This window comes from Falco cherrug, chromosome 4 (assembly GCF_023634085.1).
Source record: "Falco cherrug isolate bFalChe1 chromosome 4, bFalChe1.pri, whole genome shotgun sequence".
NCBI classification, from domain to species: Eukaryota; Metazoa; Chordata; class Aves; order Falconiformes; family Falconidae; genus Falco; species Falco cherrug.
This window is the reverse complement of record NC_073700.1, coordinates 69,348,536-69,367,699: the sequence shown is the minus strand read 5'-3', so window position 1 is coordinate 69,367,699 and position 19,164 is coordinate 69,348,536. Positions and strand designations below refer to the sequence as shown.

The window sequence follows — 19,164 nt, the reverse complement described above, 5'->3', positions numbered from 1 at the left end:
TACAGAATTTAAGCTCTCCCTCTCCTCACCAGTATTTTTCAGTGGAGCAGATTCAACAGTTAAATATTTTAAATATGACCCAAACAATTCTTATTTTGCAATGTAGTGCTAGAGCTTTCCTTCAGCCCATATGTTATCACTGTAAGTTAGCAAAATAGGAACGACCCCAATTTTTCAATGGAGGCTCTAGTTCTGCTTTCAGTTGGTAGAACTCAATTCTTTATGATATATCCATCAAATGACACAAGTTTGTTAGGAGAAAAAACGGTGTCACAGCTGTGTAGCTGCTGGCAGCACTCGTGGGCAAAGCTGATGCCCTTCCCCAGGACAGGGCAGGCAGCAGCTGAGCAAGGAAAGGGGAGTGGGAAGGGTCCATAGCTTGATCTGCTGGTTAAGATGACTGCACAAAATATGTGTAGATAGCTGGAAATGTCCTTCCCTCTTGGAGAAGGATGGCCATGGTCCATGTGTGGTTGGCAGGGACCCCTGTGCAGCTAGCAGCTGGGGTGTGAGGGCAGGCACCCCGAACCTCCATCAGGCAGGAGGGGAGGGGGAGCACAGGGAAGGTTGGGAGCAGCTGTGGCACTGGCTCGCTGCACACAGGCTTGGCTTCTCTTTGAAACTGAACGTTTTGCTCTTGCTCCTGTTGAAACAAATAGTACTCGTGTCTCCCAGGCATGCTTTTCAGCCAGGATTTTTGCCTGGTTTGAAGTGGGGAGGTCAGTGGACCACAGCCTTTGCCACTGGATGGGACTGATGCTTTCAGGCTGCCTACTACCTACTTGTGATCCGTATTAAACAGGGCAGAAAGTAACATTGTGCTGCACTAGGTATTTTTTGGCAGAAAAATTGCAATTCACTAATGGCCTTTCCCCAGTTAAATGCTGTGCAACGACATTCTTGTAATTAATATTTAATCAGACACTAATAGCATTTTATGCAGAGTTCAGATAGGCTGGTGAGACCTTTCTGCATCAGAGCTTTGGGCTGTTGTGCTGCTTAGAGAACAGTTGTGTGTATGTTTTAAAGTGGTACATAAGCAGATAAGCTCTGTTTACATCTCTGCAGTCAATGTAGAGGAAATAGCACATAGGTAAGCATGACTGCAAGTTGCTTTGCTCTATGAAATTTTATGACACTGACAGCAAAGTAAGACCTTTTGAGGCCACAGTTCCTTGGGAAGACTAGACAGTATATTTAGGAAAATTACCATGATTGTTGGAGTGCAACTGGCACTTCCTGTTTCTTTTTAGAATTTTACCTACAAAATTGAAGGTTCATAAAAACTACAGTAAGTTTTTCTCTTTCTTTTCTCTCCTCTGACCATTGGATCTGGTAACTGTGCCATCAGGCAACATGGCTTGATCTCTTGTGTTTCTGAGAATAAAACTTTGGACTGCACTGCTAAACAGAAAACCTTAAAGCCAAGCCGCAATTAAAGCACTCAGTGAAATTAAATTGAAAGCTACATGTGTACAATTAAGAATAATAATGGGTAAAATCAATCTTCCTGGTGAAGCGGGTGTTGTCATACTAGATACTGCCTTTCAGGTTTGAATGAAAGCGCTTATAATGTTTTTCTTCAGTTGTCATTCAACGCAATGTTAATTACACTGTAGGGTTTCCCCAATGACATGTTTGTTGAGCTGTATGTAAGTGACAAGATGATTATGTCTAAATGATTGGTAAATGTGTTGGCTTTGAGGCCTTAAGTATTTATATAAATGATTTTTCCAAAAGCTGAGGAATGCTTGACATCTCCACAGATAGCAGGATAACAGTTTTGTTATGCAACTTATTTTAGGGCTATATTTTGATTGTCTTGCTCATTTTGGTAGTTTCTTCTCCAGCAAAGCAACCGGGAAAATCCAAGGGGCTGTTTCAGAGTAAGAAGCAAACCAGCACAGAGAAGATGACAGAATCTCCCATGCAAAGAAGGAATTTCTGTTGTAGCATTAAGACCTATGCACCTATGACACCTACTTCTCTGAGAGCAAATGAGGAGAAAATATATCTGTAGTGTCTTCAAGTGGGGAGTGCCTCTTACCTCTGTGCAGGAGGTTATTTGTTTGGACAATAAGTTTAATAGAATTCTGCAAAGTTATTTTAAAAGATGAAATTTCATAATAAATAGCCTGATGGAAAACTGCATGTTCTTAATAAGAAAAATATTCTAACAATTCTAATTTCTAAGGAGTTGCTGACACATTCAGTTAAAGATATGTGTGTAATGACTGTCAGTGTTGGGATGACAGCCTAAAAAAATTAGCAAATGTCCTACAATTTTTCTATAAATTAAGAAGTGTGTCTTAGACCAGAAAGAAAAGTGGAATAAAGGGGTATGTGAACCAGGGCAGAGAAGAGGGAGCTTTAACTGGCACCATTTCAGGGTTGCACAGGTAGAAAAACCTCCCAAGGAAGCAAATGGGACTGCAGGCGGGAGGGGGAAAGGGCAGACCCAGCCTGTGTGTTGCAGCAGGTGGCCCTTCCAATCCAGTGGGCAGTTCACATGAAAAACAAGTTATGACATGAAAAGTATGGTGGGTTTGCATGATAAAAAGGAGAGAATATTGTCTGTGGAAAGATCTGGGTGATTATTGAAACAGTCAAATTCTCACAGCTCAGCTCTGAGTAACTGCTGCGTAAAAACCGGTTAATTTACTGAAAGTGAAAAGCTGACTCTGGGCTGTCAGAAGTTCTGCCGCTGGAAGTGCTTTTTTTGAGACAGTGGCTTTTTGCAGCCTAATAGCTATTTTTGGTTGTCTAATAAAGATGTGAATCAGGCCACGGCCCAGTGTTACGTTCTGAACCAGCTTTTTCTGTAATCTCAGGTGATGCTACAAATAGGTATTCCAAAGGCTCTTTTGATTTTCTTGGGAAAAGCCCATCTTTGTTAGTTCTACCAGTGAAGTTCAGGCTGTGTGCATAATTGTCCTGGCATTGATCATGGTGAGCAGGGTGTTCAGCAAAACTACCTGTTAATAGTCACAAGTCATGTAACTCCCTCCCTCCCTCAGAGATCCCATAGTACACTTTGTTGACTTCAAGATTAGCTCAGGGATTTTTTCCACCTGTTAACACTGACATCCAGCTGTTTCAGTGGCAAAACTTGGCTATTGTTTGGCATCTCAAGGCAAGTTTACACTTTACAGCCAGGAGAGGAGCTTGCTGAAACTGTGAATTGGAAAACAGCATTTGAGGATTAAACAATTTTAGGAAAGTATTCACTGATAAAGCTGGAAATTGCTGAGGATCTGGGAAATCATGTGGCTTAATGAGTGTTGTTTGCTAGTTGGCAATAGCAGCAAGGCTGCCTTACCTTTGGGTCCTTCTGGAATCTGCTGGAAGCTGGCATCATGGGTGGCACTTCAGGCCATGGTGGTCTTCATTCTTCAAGGTTTATATCTTAGTAATCTCAATAAATGAATTTATATAAAAGCAATTGAGTATAAATTAAAGCATAAAAGCAGAATGAAGCAAAGTGGATTTGATTCTAGCATCATTAGCTAGTAATTTCAGTGAGGTGGCGGAAAGCACTGGAGTTACTGGAATTTTGTTTCATTTAAAATAAAGGCAAATGAGAACAGAGTTGAATCCTTCTCATTTTGTCTTTCAAGTATCTGTTACAATAAACTTCACGTGACAGACAGTATACGTCTTTTGTTCTGTGCAGCTCTGAGCACGTTAGTGTGTTTCTGAAAATAACCACTAATAATTTCCTGAAGAATTGTCCTTTTTGATGAACCACTGTGTATTTTCAGTTGCTTTTGATATTATGCCACTAAAAGCTGGTTTGCTCTTCAAATGTGTTTCCTCAGCTGTAGTTTGAGGTTCAGCAGCACAACTGCCTGTGAGGATAAATGTCTTTGTCTGGAAGATTTAGAGGTTACAAGGTTGGGGAAATAGTATCATGGAGGAAGATACTGGATGGGGTCTGTGGGATAAGATACACTGAATTTCCCCCCCTTCCTCTATATTGTTCGTTTTGACGTGAGAGAAACTAAAATAAGAGGAACATAGCTATGTTTTTCTGATGGAAAGAGGTTTTCGTGAAAACGCTAGTTCAACTGATGTGATTTTTTTGAGGGCATGTATCAGCTCTGTTCAACTTTGTGCAGGAAGGCAAGGAGACCACCCAGGTACTTGGCTGGGCTGCAGCCCCTGTCTGCTTCTCCAGTGGGCTGTCTTCTGGGTACAGACTTGTTCCCGTCATCTCCACTCACAGATTACATGCATATATTCAACTGTATCTACATTTTGTTGGAATTTTACTTGATATTATTCTGTATTACACTCTTAAAGTTAGAAATTTCTCATTGCCAAACCATCCTTTAATCCAAATTCTAACTTGAGTATAAGTAACCCATGAGGGTACTGACTGAGCAAGTCAGCAGTTACCAATTAGAACAACAATTTTAAAATTTACTGATTTTTGAGACCTAGAGCTATTAAATGAAAAATATATAGACTATATGCAGTAAGATGTGATTCATTGAGGATATATGTTGCAAAGTGAGTGCTGTAATACATTGCAGCATAGAGTCGTTACTAAAATCAGAATGATTTTTTTTTTAAAAAAGTGTGAGTTATTATTAATGTCATTAGGAGTATTTCAAATACATTTTAAATGTGTCAGAGACACGTTGTTGCTTTAGCTATAGATGGTGATCTTAAATTTCCACTCTAGTTGTTATTTCTGTTATTTTCAATGCAGATTTACATGAAAACAGGTTTATTTGGTGGCTAATTGTGAGTTATGGATTTTTTTATATTAACTTTATATGGTTGTATTTATGTAAATTTATATCATTTTTATTATTCTAAATTAACAGTAGTTACTTCTATTACTAAGAGATTAATGAAAGATGAGACGTCTTTTTTTTTTTTTTTTTTTTTAAGACTCTGTTTATTTCAGTGTCTTACAATAGGAGTTACGAGATGTGACTGAGGAACCTGTAACATATCTCTAGAAATGAGACAGTTTTCTGGATACTAATAGTTTCTACGCATACCTGGGTTCAAATTTTGTAAGGTGCTAAAGAGTGCCGTTGAAAGTAGTGTTTCTGTGTTAAATCATCTGTCATGAAGCTGTGGAAACTATGATGAGAAAAAGCACAAATGGTTCAATATACAAATGCCCATCCTTCCCCTCTCCCACATGTGACAGCTGGAGGCAGATGAAGGGGCACTGGCACTCACCTGGCTGCTGGTGGAAGGGTGCGTTCTGTAGGTGGAGTGGTTTAATTGCCTGCTCACTTCTTTATATTTGGTCCTTTCCCAGGGAACTTCTCCTTCACAAAACTGCTAGTTGTTCTAACACAAGCCTATAAAAGTTCATTGGGGAAATGAAGCTGTGCATTTACAGTAGATTGTAATTTGAAAAGCGGCCAAATGCTGAGCGCATCTCAATATGTTTCCCAAATTTACTTTACTTTGAATATAATTAACTTCAGGGTCTATAACTTGCTCTGCCAGTACCAGCATTGCTGCCAATATTAACAGGGTCTTTTTACAGGTCAGGGTAATTATAAGCAGCATACCAGTCTCAAATGAGCTAATAAAGATAGCAAGGAATTATAGCAAAATCCAAGCACAATGTTACTTGTCAGGTAACCTCTATGTCATGGGAATACTTTAATAATATTTGCATTATAGTGAGCAAGTTAGTACTTTTTAGAGTGAGGATCCTTTTTTTTTTCTTTCTTTTTTGTTACTTACCATACTTCCTTATGGGTACGATACTGACTAAATATCCTGGCATCTATACCAGGATGATGGTTCACCAAAACATTTCTCATGGTACAAAGCTGTATGAAATGCCTAACCTTGAGATGCCTTGGGGGTTTGCAAGTGAGATCAAAAAAGAAATTCCCCCACCCCTGAGAAGTTCATAGATAAGAAATAAGAAAGATGTATCATTTGCAAGACAGGCAAAAAAGAAACCTGTAGGTCAGTGAAGGAAACATTTTTCTGGTGAGAGATAGGTAAGGATTGTAAGTAAAAAAGTCATATTGACAATCAGCTGAAGTATTTGTTCTGGAGTGCTCATGCAGATGCTTATGGGCCTCTGAACGTTTCAGACCTTATCAAGAACCTCCAAACTTGACCCTGAAGCATGCAGGCTCTGCATCTCAGCAGGGCTTTCATGCTGCTCATAGAGAGTGCTTTGCTTTTTCAGCTGATGTTTCTGAGTTTCTTGAGCTTTCAAAATATTGCTTCTGTGTTTAAGGGTTTTCATTACATTTTTTGCATCTGCGTCTCTGGAAGGTTGATGTGAGTGAGAGTAGACTTCACCATAAGCTTCTGCCATGGTCCATTCATGCAGCTACGTAATTCTGTAATATAGCAGATACAATGTTATCATATGATAACTAAGTTTTTAACTTCTAGATATAGTTATCATATTATAGGATTGTATTAACTGTATTATAGAATTATAACTGTTGTATATAGAATCCAAAAAATATATGAAGCAATGACAGTAAAGTTTGCCTCAGACTCAAGAAAACTCCATGGAAACTCTTGTCATCAAGCTTGGCTGGTTTATAATTTGCTTACTATACAGAAACATGCTAATACAATTTACCTTCAGGAGGTTTTTTTTGTTTTAATGAAGTCAATGGTTGAGATGGAACTTTGGAAGTCTCAGAATGAAAATCTGGAAGACCTGATCTGTGTCCCATTTGTTCTGTTAGGAAATTTGGAAAAGTACTGGTCAATGTATTTGAACTGGGAAGGCTATTCAGACTGCTGAGCAGGCTGGTGCCTGGATTTGCCTCTTGCTTCCTAAGTGTTGGGAATGAGAGTCTGCTGTCTCATTCCTGGGGTGAGCTGGGAGACTTTTCTAGGGAGTCAGGTCACAAGTCTCACATCTGTGGTGATATGTTGCATTGTGCATCAGAGTAAGAGTAGAAAGGACAGAGAGGGGAGACCAGTAACACAAAACATAAAAGTTAGTTAATTTTACAAGCCTATGTGCTATAATGTTGTTCTTGTGGCATTGTTAACCCAGGAAGACAGGTGAGCGTTATTTATCTATAAATATGAAACTAAATCTGATGCCGTTAACTGCAGGTTAATGAGGTTACTAACCAAACATTTTCGTCTTAACCTGGGAGTTGTTTCCTTTTCCACTGTCACCTTTGTAATATCTACATAACTGAAATCTATGCATGTCTAACAGGACCTCGTTCTGCCTTCATTTGTCCTGGCTTTAACTTCATTGATCTCAGGGATTATGCCACTCAGTATAAGCAATAACTGTGTTGCAGCCTCTTTAAGTGATTTCAAAGTGAGAGTTAAAAAGTGAGATGATACAGAGCGAGGGTGAGCTTTTATGTGTTCATGCATGTGTCACATTAAGGCTGGCAGGTCTTCGGTGCTGTTTCTGTAGTGGCTTCCAATAAAATGGGTTTGCTCTGTCAGATGGAAAGTAAAGTTGACATTTTGTTGAGTCTGAGGCAGAGTCTTCCAAGTATCTTACTGTCTGCTGAGGTTTATATGTCTGCAAGGTACTGCTAACAGATGTTGTTGCTTCTGAGAGCTCTGAAAACAAGAGGTGCATGTCTATAATTAATAATAGAAAAATTCCTTTTTAATGATGTCAGAAAATATCCAGTCCACCTTGCTTTGTGAACCAGCTCCTGGTAGCTACTGAAAAATAGAAAGAAAACTCCAGCTTCCTTTATTTCCAATGGATGTACCATGTTACTCTTTATTCATTAGGCTCTGTTTTCATGCAAGTTCATTAAATATAATCGGTGGGTTATAGGTACCTTACTGCCTGAAGGCCACTTTGATTCCAGTGTTTTAGTGTTACCCTTCTGCCACTGTATATTGCAAGTACTTGAGGAAGATACAACTATGGTGCAGGTAAACTGTAAGAATTTTTTGACATTCTTAATGATCCCTAGGAAGCGGAATTCCAAATTTGCAGTTGCTTGCTTTTCACGTAGTGTTATTATTAGTTACCCTGCCAGGAGAAGGAATACAAAGTTTCAGAGTTTCTGGTTCCTGAGATTGTTTGATGCTTTGCTTTGGCTTCCTGCTGCATGCTGGCATGTCATCTTTCCTGTATCTCTGTGGTCTTGCTGTCTATCATTGGTGTTAACAGGGAACTCATTTTAGAATTGGTTAAACTGTCTGCCAGTTTGGGACCTTGGCTCAAAAATGGTGCGTTGCTGGACCAAGGGAAAGTGGAGTACCAAACAAATTAAAACTAAAAGTATACTTCATCCTTCCAGGTTAGATTTGAACTTAGCCTTCATGTTGGTGTGTGTATTGTTGTACATCTTGGAGGATTAATTAAATATGGCTATACTTCTGTAGTAGAGATTAGTTACACTTCAGATTTATACAAGATGAAAGCTGTCCTGCTTGGAGCTCTCACAAGGGAGGAGGGCTACTGCCAAGCTTTTAAGCCACCTTGGCACACTCGTGAGTCTGGGCTGCTCCGTTGAGGTCCCTGGCGTAACACTGACCTGAAGCCCCAGCAGGGCTCTGGGACCCGTTAAGCTATGGGCGATGTGCTCCAGCAGACAACCACCTAAAATTTCTGTGGATAACGAGAGGACTCTGTAACACAGGGGGTCCCTGTTGGAGGCAGGACAAGGGAATATTTGCTTTTATATACATGTCTAGACACAATAGTTTTTTCTCAGTCTGTTAAGATAAGAATGCTTCTTACAGATCTGTGTCAAAGCTGGTGTTCTACCACGAGCTTTAGAGAACTTTATAATGGGTGGCTTTTGTAATGTTAGACAGAGGCTGGCTGTAGCTTTGTATGAAGGAGTTCAGCTTGGGCAGAAAATGGCAGTCAAGCAGAACAGGCAAAAGTGGCTTTTAATCATTGGGGCACAGGTATAGCTTTGTTGGATTAAGTGCAAGCCTGAGGGAAAAATAATGATGGGCAGAGAGAAGTATCATTAAGTATCAAAAATGGTCATTTAGAGAGAGCCTTCCAAGGAATTTACATTCATGGCCAAACCCTCCAGCTCCAGAAGGCGGTGGAGGAGTGAGATATGAGTCATCAAGTCTACATTGGCTTTGGATAAAAAATAAGAATTTAGATTGAGATAAGGGAAGCAGAAGAACAGAGGAAAGATTTTCAAGGTGTCTGTTTAGAATATGGTGGCTCCAGATAGGGAGCTGGATCACCAGCTCTCTGGCTAGCCTCAGACCTAGAAGTGAGAGCTTACCTGTAGAACAGTTACTACTCGAAATTAGGGCTTTTTTCGTCAAAGCTAATAAAGGTTGTGTGAAAGCAACAAGCATTTGAAGCAAAACCCAGGACTTCATGGTATACTCTAGCATATCTCTCTGGTGTCCTGCATGAGAATCGGTAAGCAACTAGACGGGTATTAATTCATTAAGCATATTGCTGTTTCATATTAGCTTTAGTTATTACCTTTTGTTTCTGATTTGTTACCCAAAAGTATATCTCTGTGTCTAGTCTAAATACATTTTTTAAAGCCCTTGTGCTGGCCTAGTGCTGAAGAAGAGGCTGAATGAGCCAGCAAATAGCTGGCAGATAGTGGGTGCTGTATTTTCATGCTAGAGGGATATGCAGCACCTCTGTGGGGCTTGTGCCTTCTAATGAGTGAGTATACAGCCCCAGGCTTTGAAGATCAGTGTGAAGCTGGTACTGTCAAGTAATGGGAGTTTGGGAGGAATTTCTTCTGACAGCAACAATATGGTGATTCTTCTGACTGCGATATGACCCTTATGATGGTCCCGAGTAGTCTGACAGTCTGCAGACTGTCTTAGGCAAGAGGAGGGCTGATGTCTTTGTCACAAAATCATTGTTACCTCTGATAGATGAAATTTTGAAAGAAGCCGGATTATAAGATCGAAAGCAATCAAAAGGAATCTGGTTTAACAGAGCTCAGATCATAGGTTAAACCTAGAGACTGTGCTCTGAACTTCAGTTCTGAGGGACAACCCAACCTTGAGGATGGGACAGTTGTGGCTGGAACACGGAGATATTTTTGACAAGTAGAAAAACTCAAGTTCTGGTACTATCTTGTAAGCAAGACTAACTTTCTTGATGAGCTGACACATTGTCAAACTGTAGAGGCTACAATCCAGAATAAAGCAAAATTAATAAAAGGATATTGATCAGTCGTGAAGTCATGCTGCTGCAGGACGTGACCATCTTCTTGAATGAAAGAAATATGCTTTTAGAGTGCATGCTGCTGATGGAAAGAACTTAACTGGGAGTTTTGTTTTACCAATGACTACCAAGTAAACAGAAAAACTCATTTAATGGACCATGTTTTGTGATAAAAGGTGCTGTGTCTTCATTCAAGTACCAGTGAGGTTTCATTCAATTGCTGTCTAATGTTGCACTAATATAAAAAGAAAGAATACCACAAAATTCAGCAAAGATACTAAAATTTAGATCCTTAATACAGCCATCTTCTCAATCATGTTTCACACAAAATACTCAAGTAGAATTTCAGTAAGAAATTATTTTGTGACTAGGAGCATCATTTATACTTCACATAGTTGGACTCAAGACTCCTGGCAGTCTGAAGTAGCAACAACCTCTATAAAAATGGGCCAACTTGTCCTAAAGCTGGACTGAATGCCAAGGAACAGGAACATCAGATTAGTGCAGCTTGGTCTCTTAATGCATTTTTTTTATGCTGTTAACTGACGTCTAAGAATGCACCAGTGCTGGCTAAAGCTTTTCTTGTGGCTGTGGCATTTCTAGGAGCATTCTGTAGTGTCTAATGAAAGGTATGTCCTCATGATGTAGTCTGTCCCTCAGCAGGGACACTGATGGGTATCTCTTCTTGCCAGGATGTTGTTTTCATGAAGTTTGGGGGAACTTAGTAGGCTTCCCACCCCTACTGTACTGTCTGGAACCAGCCAGTAGGTCCAAAAGTTACTGTTGGTTGGGCAGACAGACACAAACTGTTACACACCTTTTCCAGGGTGATCACATATGTCTTGCTGGTGTGTGGAATTAGCCTAAAAATAACATGTAATAGTCAAGAGGTAACTTACATTAATGGTTGCTGGGAAATGCAGTATAAATGACAGATACAGCAGCTGGCTGGAAAATGTTGGTTTAGCGATATTGTCTGGGTTAACATTAAAATATTGTGCACTTTTTTCCACCATTATATTTGCTTCTTTGAATTATGCGTCTAAATTACCCATTGATTATAGCAGCTATTGGTTAGCTTTTGTATAAGCTATAGGAAACCTTTTCCCTTTCCAACCAGCAGGGCCAGCAGGCTATCCATGCTGGCGGTGCTTTAAGAGTCAGGCTCTTTCTAAAGAATGGCACAGTCTACAAGATGTTTGGCCATGCCCCTCTGTGAGATGAGCTGTGCAATTCCCATGCACCCTCTATTACCCTTTCCTATTCTGAATGAGTTTTCTTTGCTTAAATGCCACAATTATCTTGATGAGTTACTGGCTCGGACTGGCTCTTCTAGTATTTCCTATTGGCCTTTAGAAGAAAATGTAAATGGCTGTTCTTAGTATTGTAAATAAACATTTTTAATAAAGTTTATAAACATGCAAAATGGCTTTCAAAATGAAAGTAATTTGTATTGTCACAGTGCGGGTATCGCGTTTATTGACAGGCTGGTCAACTGTGAAAATTTGGTTAAAAAAAGTTAAAATCAGTAGGTAATTCAAAATAGAGGGGGTTTGCATTTTTTAAAACATTGCAAAATTCTGCTAGTTTGTTAATAATTCAGGGAAATACGGATAGGTGAGAAAGAGTACTCCACTGCTCAGAACTGCACCCTTCATGGGGATCAGGAATAGATCCAGCTTTTCACCCCACCAAAACATTCCAAAATGTTTTTGGAAACGCCTCACATTCTTGCAGGTTTTGGCAAGCTTTCTTAATCGCGTCTTACTGTGTCTTACATCTTCTAGGCAAACTTTTGCAACACTGAATTGGCAAGTCACAGATGGATTCAAAAGTAGTTGGCAGAACCAATTGTCCAGCGGTGAAGGACCTCTGTATTTTGGCATATTCCTTGACAGCTTGTGGAAGGTCTTCTGCAGACAATGTTTGGTATTTCCAGTATTGCCCATGTATAAAGCATAAAATTATCCTAGTGACAGGGAAAAAGGGGTAGAGATTCCGTATAAGGAGAATTCTCTCCAGTGTAGGTAGGAAGTGAATTAGTCTTTGCTCTAAATGCAGTTTAACCTGTGCTGATAGTAAAAAATGTCTCCATTTATCCTCAAAGCCAAGGAAGTCTGGCCCTGAGAAAGTGCCTTCAAATTAATCACACTGTGTTATGTAATGGCTATAAAACCATCAGTCCGTTTGGTGTCTGTTAACAGGTTCCCCTGTAATTGCTGTGCAGTTTTCTAGGAGAGAAGAAATTGTAAGTTTGTTGTTAATCAGAAGTGAAGTTTGATGTGTTCTAAAATGATATTCAGGTTTCCAATGACAATGCCAGTCTGTCATATAAAGAGATGATTATTTTTTTAGGTAGCTTGATTGTAGCCGGCACAGGTATTGTCAGCAGTAATGAAAAATCTGTCTTAAACATTGACGTTGCTGAGAACCTTTGAGTGTCCAAGTTACCCGTTCTCTGAAAATTGCTGTAATTGTTGTGTTTTCATCCTTCTGTAAAGGATCCCAACTATGGGAAGGATAGTTTTTAAGCTGACCTTGGGTTCTCCATATACATGACAACAGCTTGGATGAGTTTTCTGCTGCTTAGCCCCATTGTGGCCCCCAAGTCACCTGCTTTCAAACACTGCTAAATTAAACTTGTTCCTCTCTCGCTGTCTTCTAAGCAAGTGCCATGATTTGTACATATTTCTGATCTCATCTCTTCCATTTCTTTGCCAAACGCTCCACTTCCACCATTGTTTTTAATTCCCCGCTAGCAACTTGCTTTTTTGTCACATTTGTCCACCAATGGGCTGATAACTTTGGCTTCATGGGAGTGATGGAGATGAGAGCCAGAAGTGAGTCCCGTATGTCCTCAGACACACAGCCTGGTCACCAAACTGATTCACATTGCAGAACAGGTTAATTAGAGTTAAAGACTCTGCACTCTCTTACATTTAGCATATGCCTTCCTGCTCAGAGTGGGGGTGATCTGACATTAACTTTTCTGTTCATGGTTTGTCAGTAGTCACATGTCATTTATGACTTGTGTGGATGAGCTGAGACTCTTTACCATTGGTATTTACTGTCATCCCATGGCTTAAAAAAACCAGAATAATGAAAAATCACATTAAAAAGCAGCGAGGAATTTTTAGTAAAGCATCAAACTATCAAGACAAATACTGTCCTGATGCCTCCCTTTGCTTTAAGCAGACAGCTGTCTCTGTGCTTTATCTGACTCAGGATTTATACAGCCCAGTGTCATTTTAGTCCCTTGTTGTTGGAAAACACATTTTTAAACTTGAATTTAAAAATAATTAACTCCACCAATGCACTGAGAAGAAAGGAGAAAAGCTACAGAGGCTTATCAAGTAACCCTGCAGCGTAAATTATGAAGTGGCCAGCCCTGTTCTGTCCTTTTGAAACAGAATGTTGTATTTGAAGAGAAGTTTATGAGTAGTGTTGTTGGCAGGCTGGCTGCCTCCTGAGCTGTCCCGGGGCAAGCAGGGTGCTCCTGGGTGATGCACAAGGTCCTCGGATGCATGGATGTGCTCACTGTTCACTTCTGGGGCTGCAAACAGACTGTAACAAAAAACTCTGCTCTTGAAGGGTAAATGACGTGAGAAAACACAATGGGTAAAGCCTTTTCAATGGCAGAGCCATCACTGATTTCAGCAGAGAGAATTTTACTCTGACTTTTGTCATCTTTCATTTATTTTTATGAGTGGGCATGCTTGACAAAATGATAAACAGGATCAGAAAGAAGCTCTTGGGGTCTCACAGACCACCAACCTGCTCCAGCTGCTATCCTGGGCCAGGCACAAAATGACTCTTACGTACGTAGCATTTTCTAGAAATTCCCTATGTGCTGCCCCTAACCAGAGCAAAGAAATATGGACTTATTTGTATTATTTCCATTAAACTTTATCTATAATGACTTTGCTCTTACTACATCCTTTAAACATGGAGTTGACTTTAGAAAAGGGAGACATCCTCCTTATTGCTGTACACATGTGGGAATACAGTTTTTAAAACCTGCTCTTTGAAAAACTTGGTATACCCCAGTCAAAGCTGGCTGCATTTTTAGTCTTTTTTTTTTTTTTTTTTTTTTTTTAATTCTAAAATTACTGGTTCAACCTCTCTGCTCCAGAATGCCATAGACAGATTTTATTTAGTGGTTTATCTGAGTTTCTAAATTACATGCAGGACATGATGCCACGTGTTTTCTCTTCAGTAACTACTTTATTTTTGCCTTGTTCTCCCCTTCTGTTTTCTGGTGTGGAGGTAACACCTGCTTTGTGTACCTGCTGAATACTTTGTCACTTGGTTTATGGCTAATCGGATCTGATGAAGGGCTCTGCCTCTCTTATGCCAGGTTTGGCTCAGACTTCCAAGCCAATTGCACAGGTGATTCGAAGGATGTATTTTCTTTCGAACAGAGATATTCTTTATCACATTAGATTTTTCCAACTTCATCCTTTATAACTAGTAGCATAAAATTAAGCCAATACAGCCTTTTTTTTAAATTGCTTTAGATGCATCTGTGTTGATTCAGGAGCTCTTTATTTATAAATAATTTCAAGATAAATATTCACTGAATATCTTGTGTTTTGAGCTGACTGTATAATTTAAAGCATACTATGTTAAGCCTAGGAGTCGTTACATTATACTAATACTGTAAAGCTGAAAATACACTGCCAGAGAACAGACAGGTGGAATAAATGTGCTGTGAAATGTAAATGTGAATTGTATAGACTCCTGTTACTCTCTTTTTAGCAAAGATTATGATAAAGCTTATCTTAATTGTAACTAAGCCATCTATAACAACTAATAGCTGGAAGTTAAAGCAATACAAATTCCATTTAGGAGTATGATGTCCTGAAGGGTGTATGGGGGAAGGCTCACTCAATAGCTAGCCTACATCTTTCACCGTTTTCCTTGACACTGGCTGCTGGGCACATAAGAGATGTGATACAAGCCTAAATGGAACTTCTGTTCTAGCCTAAGGTAGCTGTTCTTATGAATTAAAGAAAGCATGATTTTAAAAAAGCTGATGACCACTGATGAAGAAAAATACTCAGGAATATGGTGGTTTTATTCCCAGAGCTTTGCTTTCACATTTATAATAAAATCTGAAACCAGGTCAGTTTTATGCTTCCTCTTTTTTTTGCTTATGTGGAGGCAGATATTTTTCACACATCTGCTTTTTTTGGTGCTAAGTTCTATAAATCTGAATTAATTTAGCAGCAGGTTAATATTTTAGTGGCTGTGTCTGTACAGTCTGTTGTGGGTTGCTCAGTCTCTCTGTTTCTGATGGTCTGAAGCCCGTGACTGGTACTGGGGGCTGCTGTAGCTGAGCTAGTACAGCTTTGCAGGGCTTGGGCTCTGGGTCTGCCAGCACCATCACTGGAACTGGGGTGCCGTTTGCCAGGGCAAGGACAAAAGTTGCTTGCACGTGCCTGCTGTATGTTGTGTGGTTTCACCCACAGACAGCCAGGAAAAGCCTCTGTATCTGAGGAAGGAGCCCTGATTAAACAAATCTGGACCTTGTTTGCTAAAGAACCTTCTGTACACTAGCAAACTCTTACTCATTTTATTTATTACCTTTTTCAATGTAACATTTACCACAATTGCTTAATATACTAATAACTGTTAATTTTTTTCCTAAAAGGAAGGGACTTTTTTCTTTCCAGGAGAAGTATTTTCCCCAGTTTTGCACACATGATATTTAGTGTTCTTTGCTGCCTGGTCGCTGCAAATTCTTAAAAAAAGTCAGGCTGTAAATAGTTCTGTTTCCATGCAGTGTGAGCACAGGGGAACTTCAGAGTTTGAAATTGCATCTGCAGGGATCTAGACTCCTTCCCCTCCTTCTCTCCATCCCTCCTCTCAAGAAACTCAAGTTCTGATCCCTATTACATCTTTGCATGGGATTACATGGACTGCAAGAAACAGAATTTGATGGATGGTTCTTAAGGTGTGCATTACAGCTGCCAATGACTGGAAAGAAGGGTAATATCCTAGACCAAGGAGAGATAACTGAGTTTGAGATTTTTTTTTTTTCATTTTCAAGTTTTGGACTGGTCAGTGACAATAAAATAAAAGTTACAGACCTTTATTTGGTGTGAATATTGGATGTGTGTGAAAGGAACCTCAGTTAAAACACTTATTTTAATGCAGAACAAATACATAAGCATGTGACACATTTTATATGAAGAATTTGTTCAGTGGCAATGCATTATGGATGTGGTACTAGAGGTGCTGCAGTGTTCGCTGAATACAGTAGAAGCTGCTACTTTTCTTTCTTGCCTTCGAAAAGAAAAGGCAGTCTCTATAGCAGCATGTACCTTCCTGTTACAAAGCAAGAAGCCAGAAAGGCGGAACAGAATTTTCCCCTGAAAAATTCTTTTTACTACTTTAACTGCTGTTTTGCGCCTGTTTAAAGAGGTTTTGCTGTCACTAGACTTGCACACACGCTCATCCCACTTTGATTTCTCCTGTCCTCCATCCTTTCAACAGTCACATTTCTGTAGGGTGAAGATGGGGCATGAAAAAAAAGTGGTTTGTGCTGCCTTTTTCAGTTTTTTCTTGCTTTCATGTTTACACAAAGGCTGAATAAATTTTCAGTGTTCTTACATGCCGGTTACCTGCTTATTAATCATTTTCCAATAGCACCCCAGGCCCCCACTGCATGCACAGACATCAGATTGGCAAAGGGTGGAGAAAAGAGGACGCCATCTGGGGGACTGAGGCAAAGAAAAGCAAAATGGCTTTCCTAATGTCAGGCAGAATTATGTCACAAAGGTGAAACTTGAGATAAAATGAGTTTTTCTAAAGTGTCAGTGCAGGCTGTTCTCTCCTGTTGTGCGTTTGATTTTTGAAACTCAGAAAACCTGTCCTCTGCATCTCCCTCCCCGTGGCAGGCAGTTAGAGATTGAAGCATAGTCTAAGGTCACAAACAAGTGAAATGGAAGGAAGTGCGAGGACGGAGGGTGTTTTGGTTAAATCGTTCAGTTGCTCACTGAGGAACTAGAAGTGTCTGGTTCCTATTCATGGAGGCATGTTGGTATAGGTACACCTATGCTATAGATACCACTATACTGATGGGAAAGTCATCTAGTACAGTAGCCTACTTTGATCTGATAAAATGAAGTAAGTTATGTTGGGGGAAAATAGTTTTATCAGTCTTTCTGCCTTATGTTGCTGAACTGTTACTTCCCTCTGTTCTAGGCAGAGTCTTATTTGTTGTACAGAAATGGTCTGACAGTAGATGTTCTGTCACTGTAATAAACTTGCTGTGCTTGCCCTGATGTCAAAATTAAGCAAAAGTGAAGTTGAGTTAAACCTTGTTTTGCGTTACTTCCTCGAAAAAGGAGGAGAGAGCTTAGAAGTATGGGGCTCCCATTGGCGTAGGTTTGCTCTCTTTCACCTCGGTCAGATTTAAGTTTGCAGACATTTTCTCTAACCAGTTGTTGGCTTTGTTTTGGTTGGGTCAGTCTCCACTCTGGTATGGTTGCCATTGGAGGGGGGCACCAGCATGTGCTGCCTGCAGAAGGTTGGTGGCTTGGTTGTGGATGGCCACATTCCTCCTCATGTAGCATGAGCTCCAGCCTTCTGAAACCCACCTGCTGTGCTGGGGAAAAGCGCTGGAAACTCTCCAGGAAAAAACACAACTTGCTGTTTGTTGGTGATGGACAACAGGGAAAAAAAGCTGGAGTGATATATGGCTGTGGAAAAAGTCACTGAGAAAGTACTGTCAGATGGAAGGGGTGCCTCTTTATTCTTAGAAGTCTGCTCATGGTACCTTGTAATGTTTTTATGATTGCATGTACTTCTGAGTATACAGTTGTATGATCATCTGCATGACTTTTCTTTTTTCTTTTCTCACAGTGCATGCCAATTAAAGGCCTCGGATTTGTACTCGGAGCCTACAAATGTATTTGCAAGGCTGGTTTCTATCATCCCAACATCTTCTCAGTGAGCAGCTTTCAGAGTAAGTGCCTTTGCTTGAGTTTACAAAAACAAACAAACAAACAACAAAAAATCAAAACAGACCTAGCATTAATAATGCAGGCTTCCTTTTTATCCTCATCAGGGTTATATAGTAAAATCCCAGTGGTTTGCAACTCTTGGATTATATAATCACTTAAGGAGTTCTAGCCCTTTGGTTTGTCATTCATGATACTCTTGAGGATCCTGTAAAACATACCCATTTGAAGAATATTTGATTTGTAAATAAATTTTAAAACAGGAAAGAAGGTCTTGCTATGGGGAAATAGAGGTTTCTGGCATCTGTGCTCAAGCACAAGTATTGAGGAAATTAATCTAGTAATTTTGTCTTTGGTCAGGATAAACTAGAATGCACTAGCCTCTTGCTTTGCATGGAATTTAATTATTTTTATTTTAATTCATTTGCAAAGGAGAATCCAAAAGAGCATCCAAACTCTAATACTTGCTGATGAGGTATGAGAGATGGGTCAGGCCTGAGAGTCTGGATGGATGTATGATACAAAAGACACGTAGCCTACACTTGACCAGGCACACATCGCTTGGTATTTAGCCTGAGTTGCCCACATTAAGGGAAACAGGACTCGGTTGACTCAGCAGGGAAATACATAACCTGCATGCCCAATGTTGATGCCTGTTGCTTTCACATATGACCAAAGTGTAATCTCTGCATGGAATTTGTGCCAAAATTGTTGCAGTTATACTAGTAGAGCTTATGCTGCAGTGTGTAAAGCTGTAGCTTGAAGGTGTAAGAGGGCATCCTCCTGCTCTGAAATGAATACCATCCCCAGCTTCTTCGCACCATCCTTTAGCCAAAGGTTCATGTTGTCAGCTTTCTGCCGTGGGAGCAGTTTGTTTGAGATACCCTGGGAATGGTGATGAACAGCTTTCACTGTTTCAAGGACAGCATGTATTTTCTCCTGCCTTGTGTGAACATAGCTGTTCCTGTTCCACTATAGAAGTATGTCTAGTAGTATTCAATACTTAATGTGTACCTAAGTGATACTCAGAGATTCAGGTGTTTTGTACCGGTAAATCGTGTGCAGGATTATATGACACGGTACTTG

The 19,164-nt window shown here is 39.9% G+C and overlaps 1 protein-coding gene across 2 annotated transcripts in view; it reads left to right on the top strand.

Annotated features, from left to right (window-relative positions):
- The window catches only part of GPR158 (G protein-coupled receptor 158), a 209,959-nt gene that overhangs the window by 71,266 nt on the left and 119,529 nt on the right, over nt 1-19,164 (top strand). For both annotated transcript variants that reach the window (XM_055709593.1, XM_027799290.2), the window contains exon 3: nt 17,981-18,083. In XM_055709593.1, the coding sequence (XP_055565568.1) occupies nt 17,981-18,083 (103 nt within the window). The remainder of the gene's footprint in view (nt 1-17,980; nt 18,084-19,164) is intronic.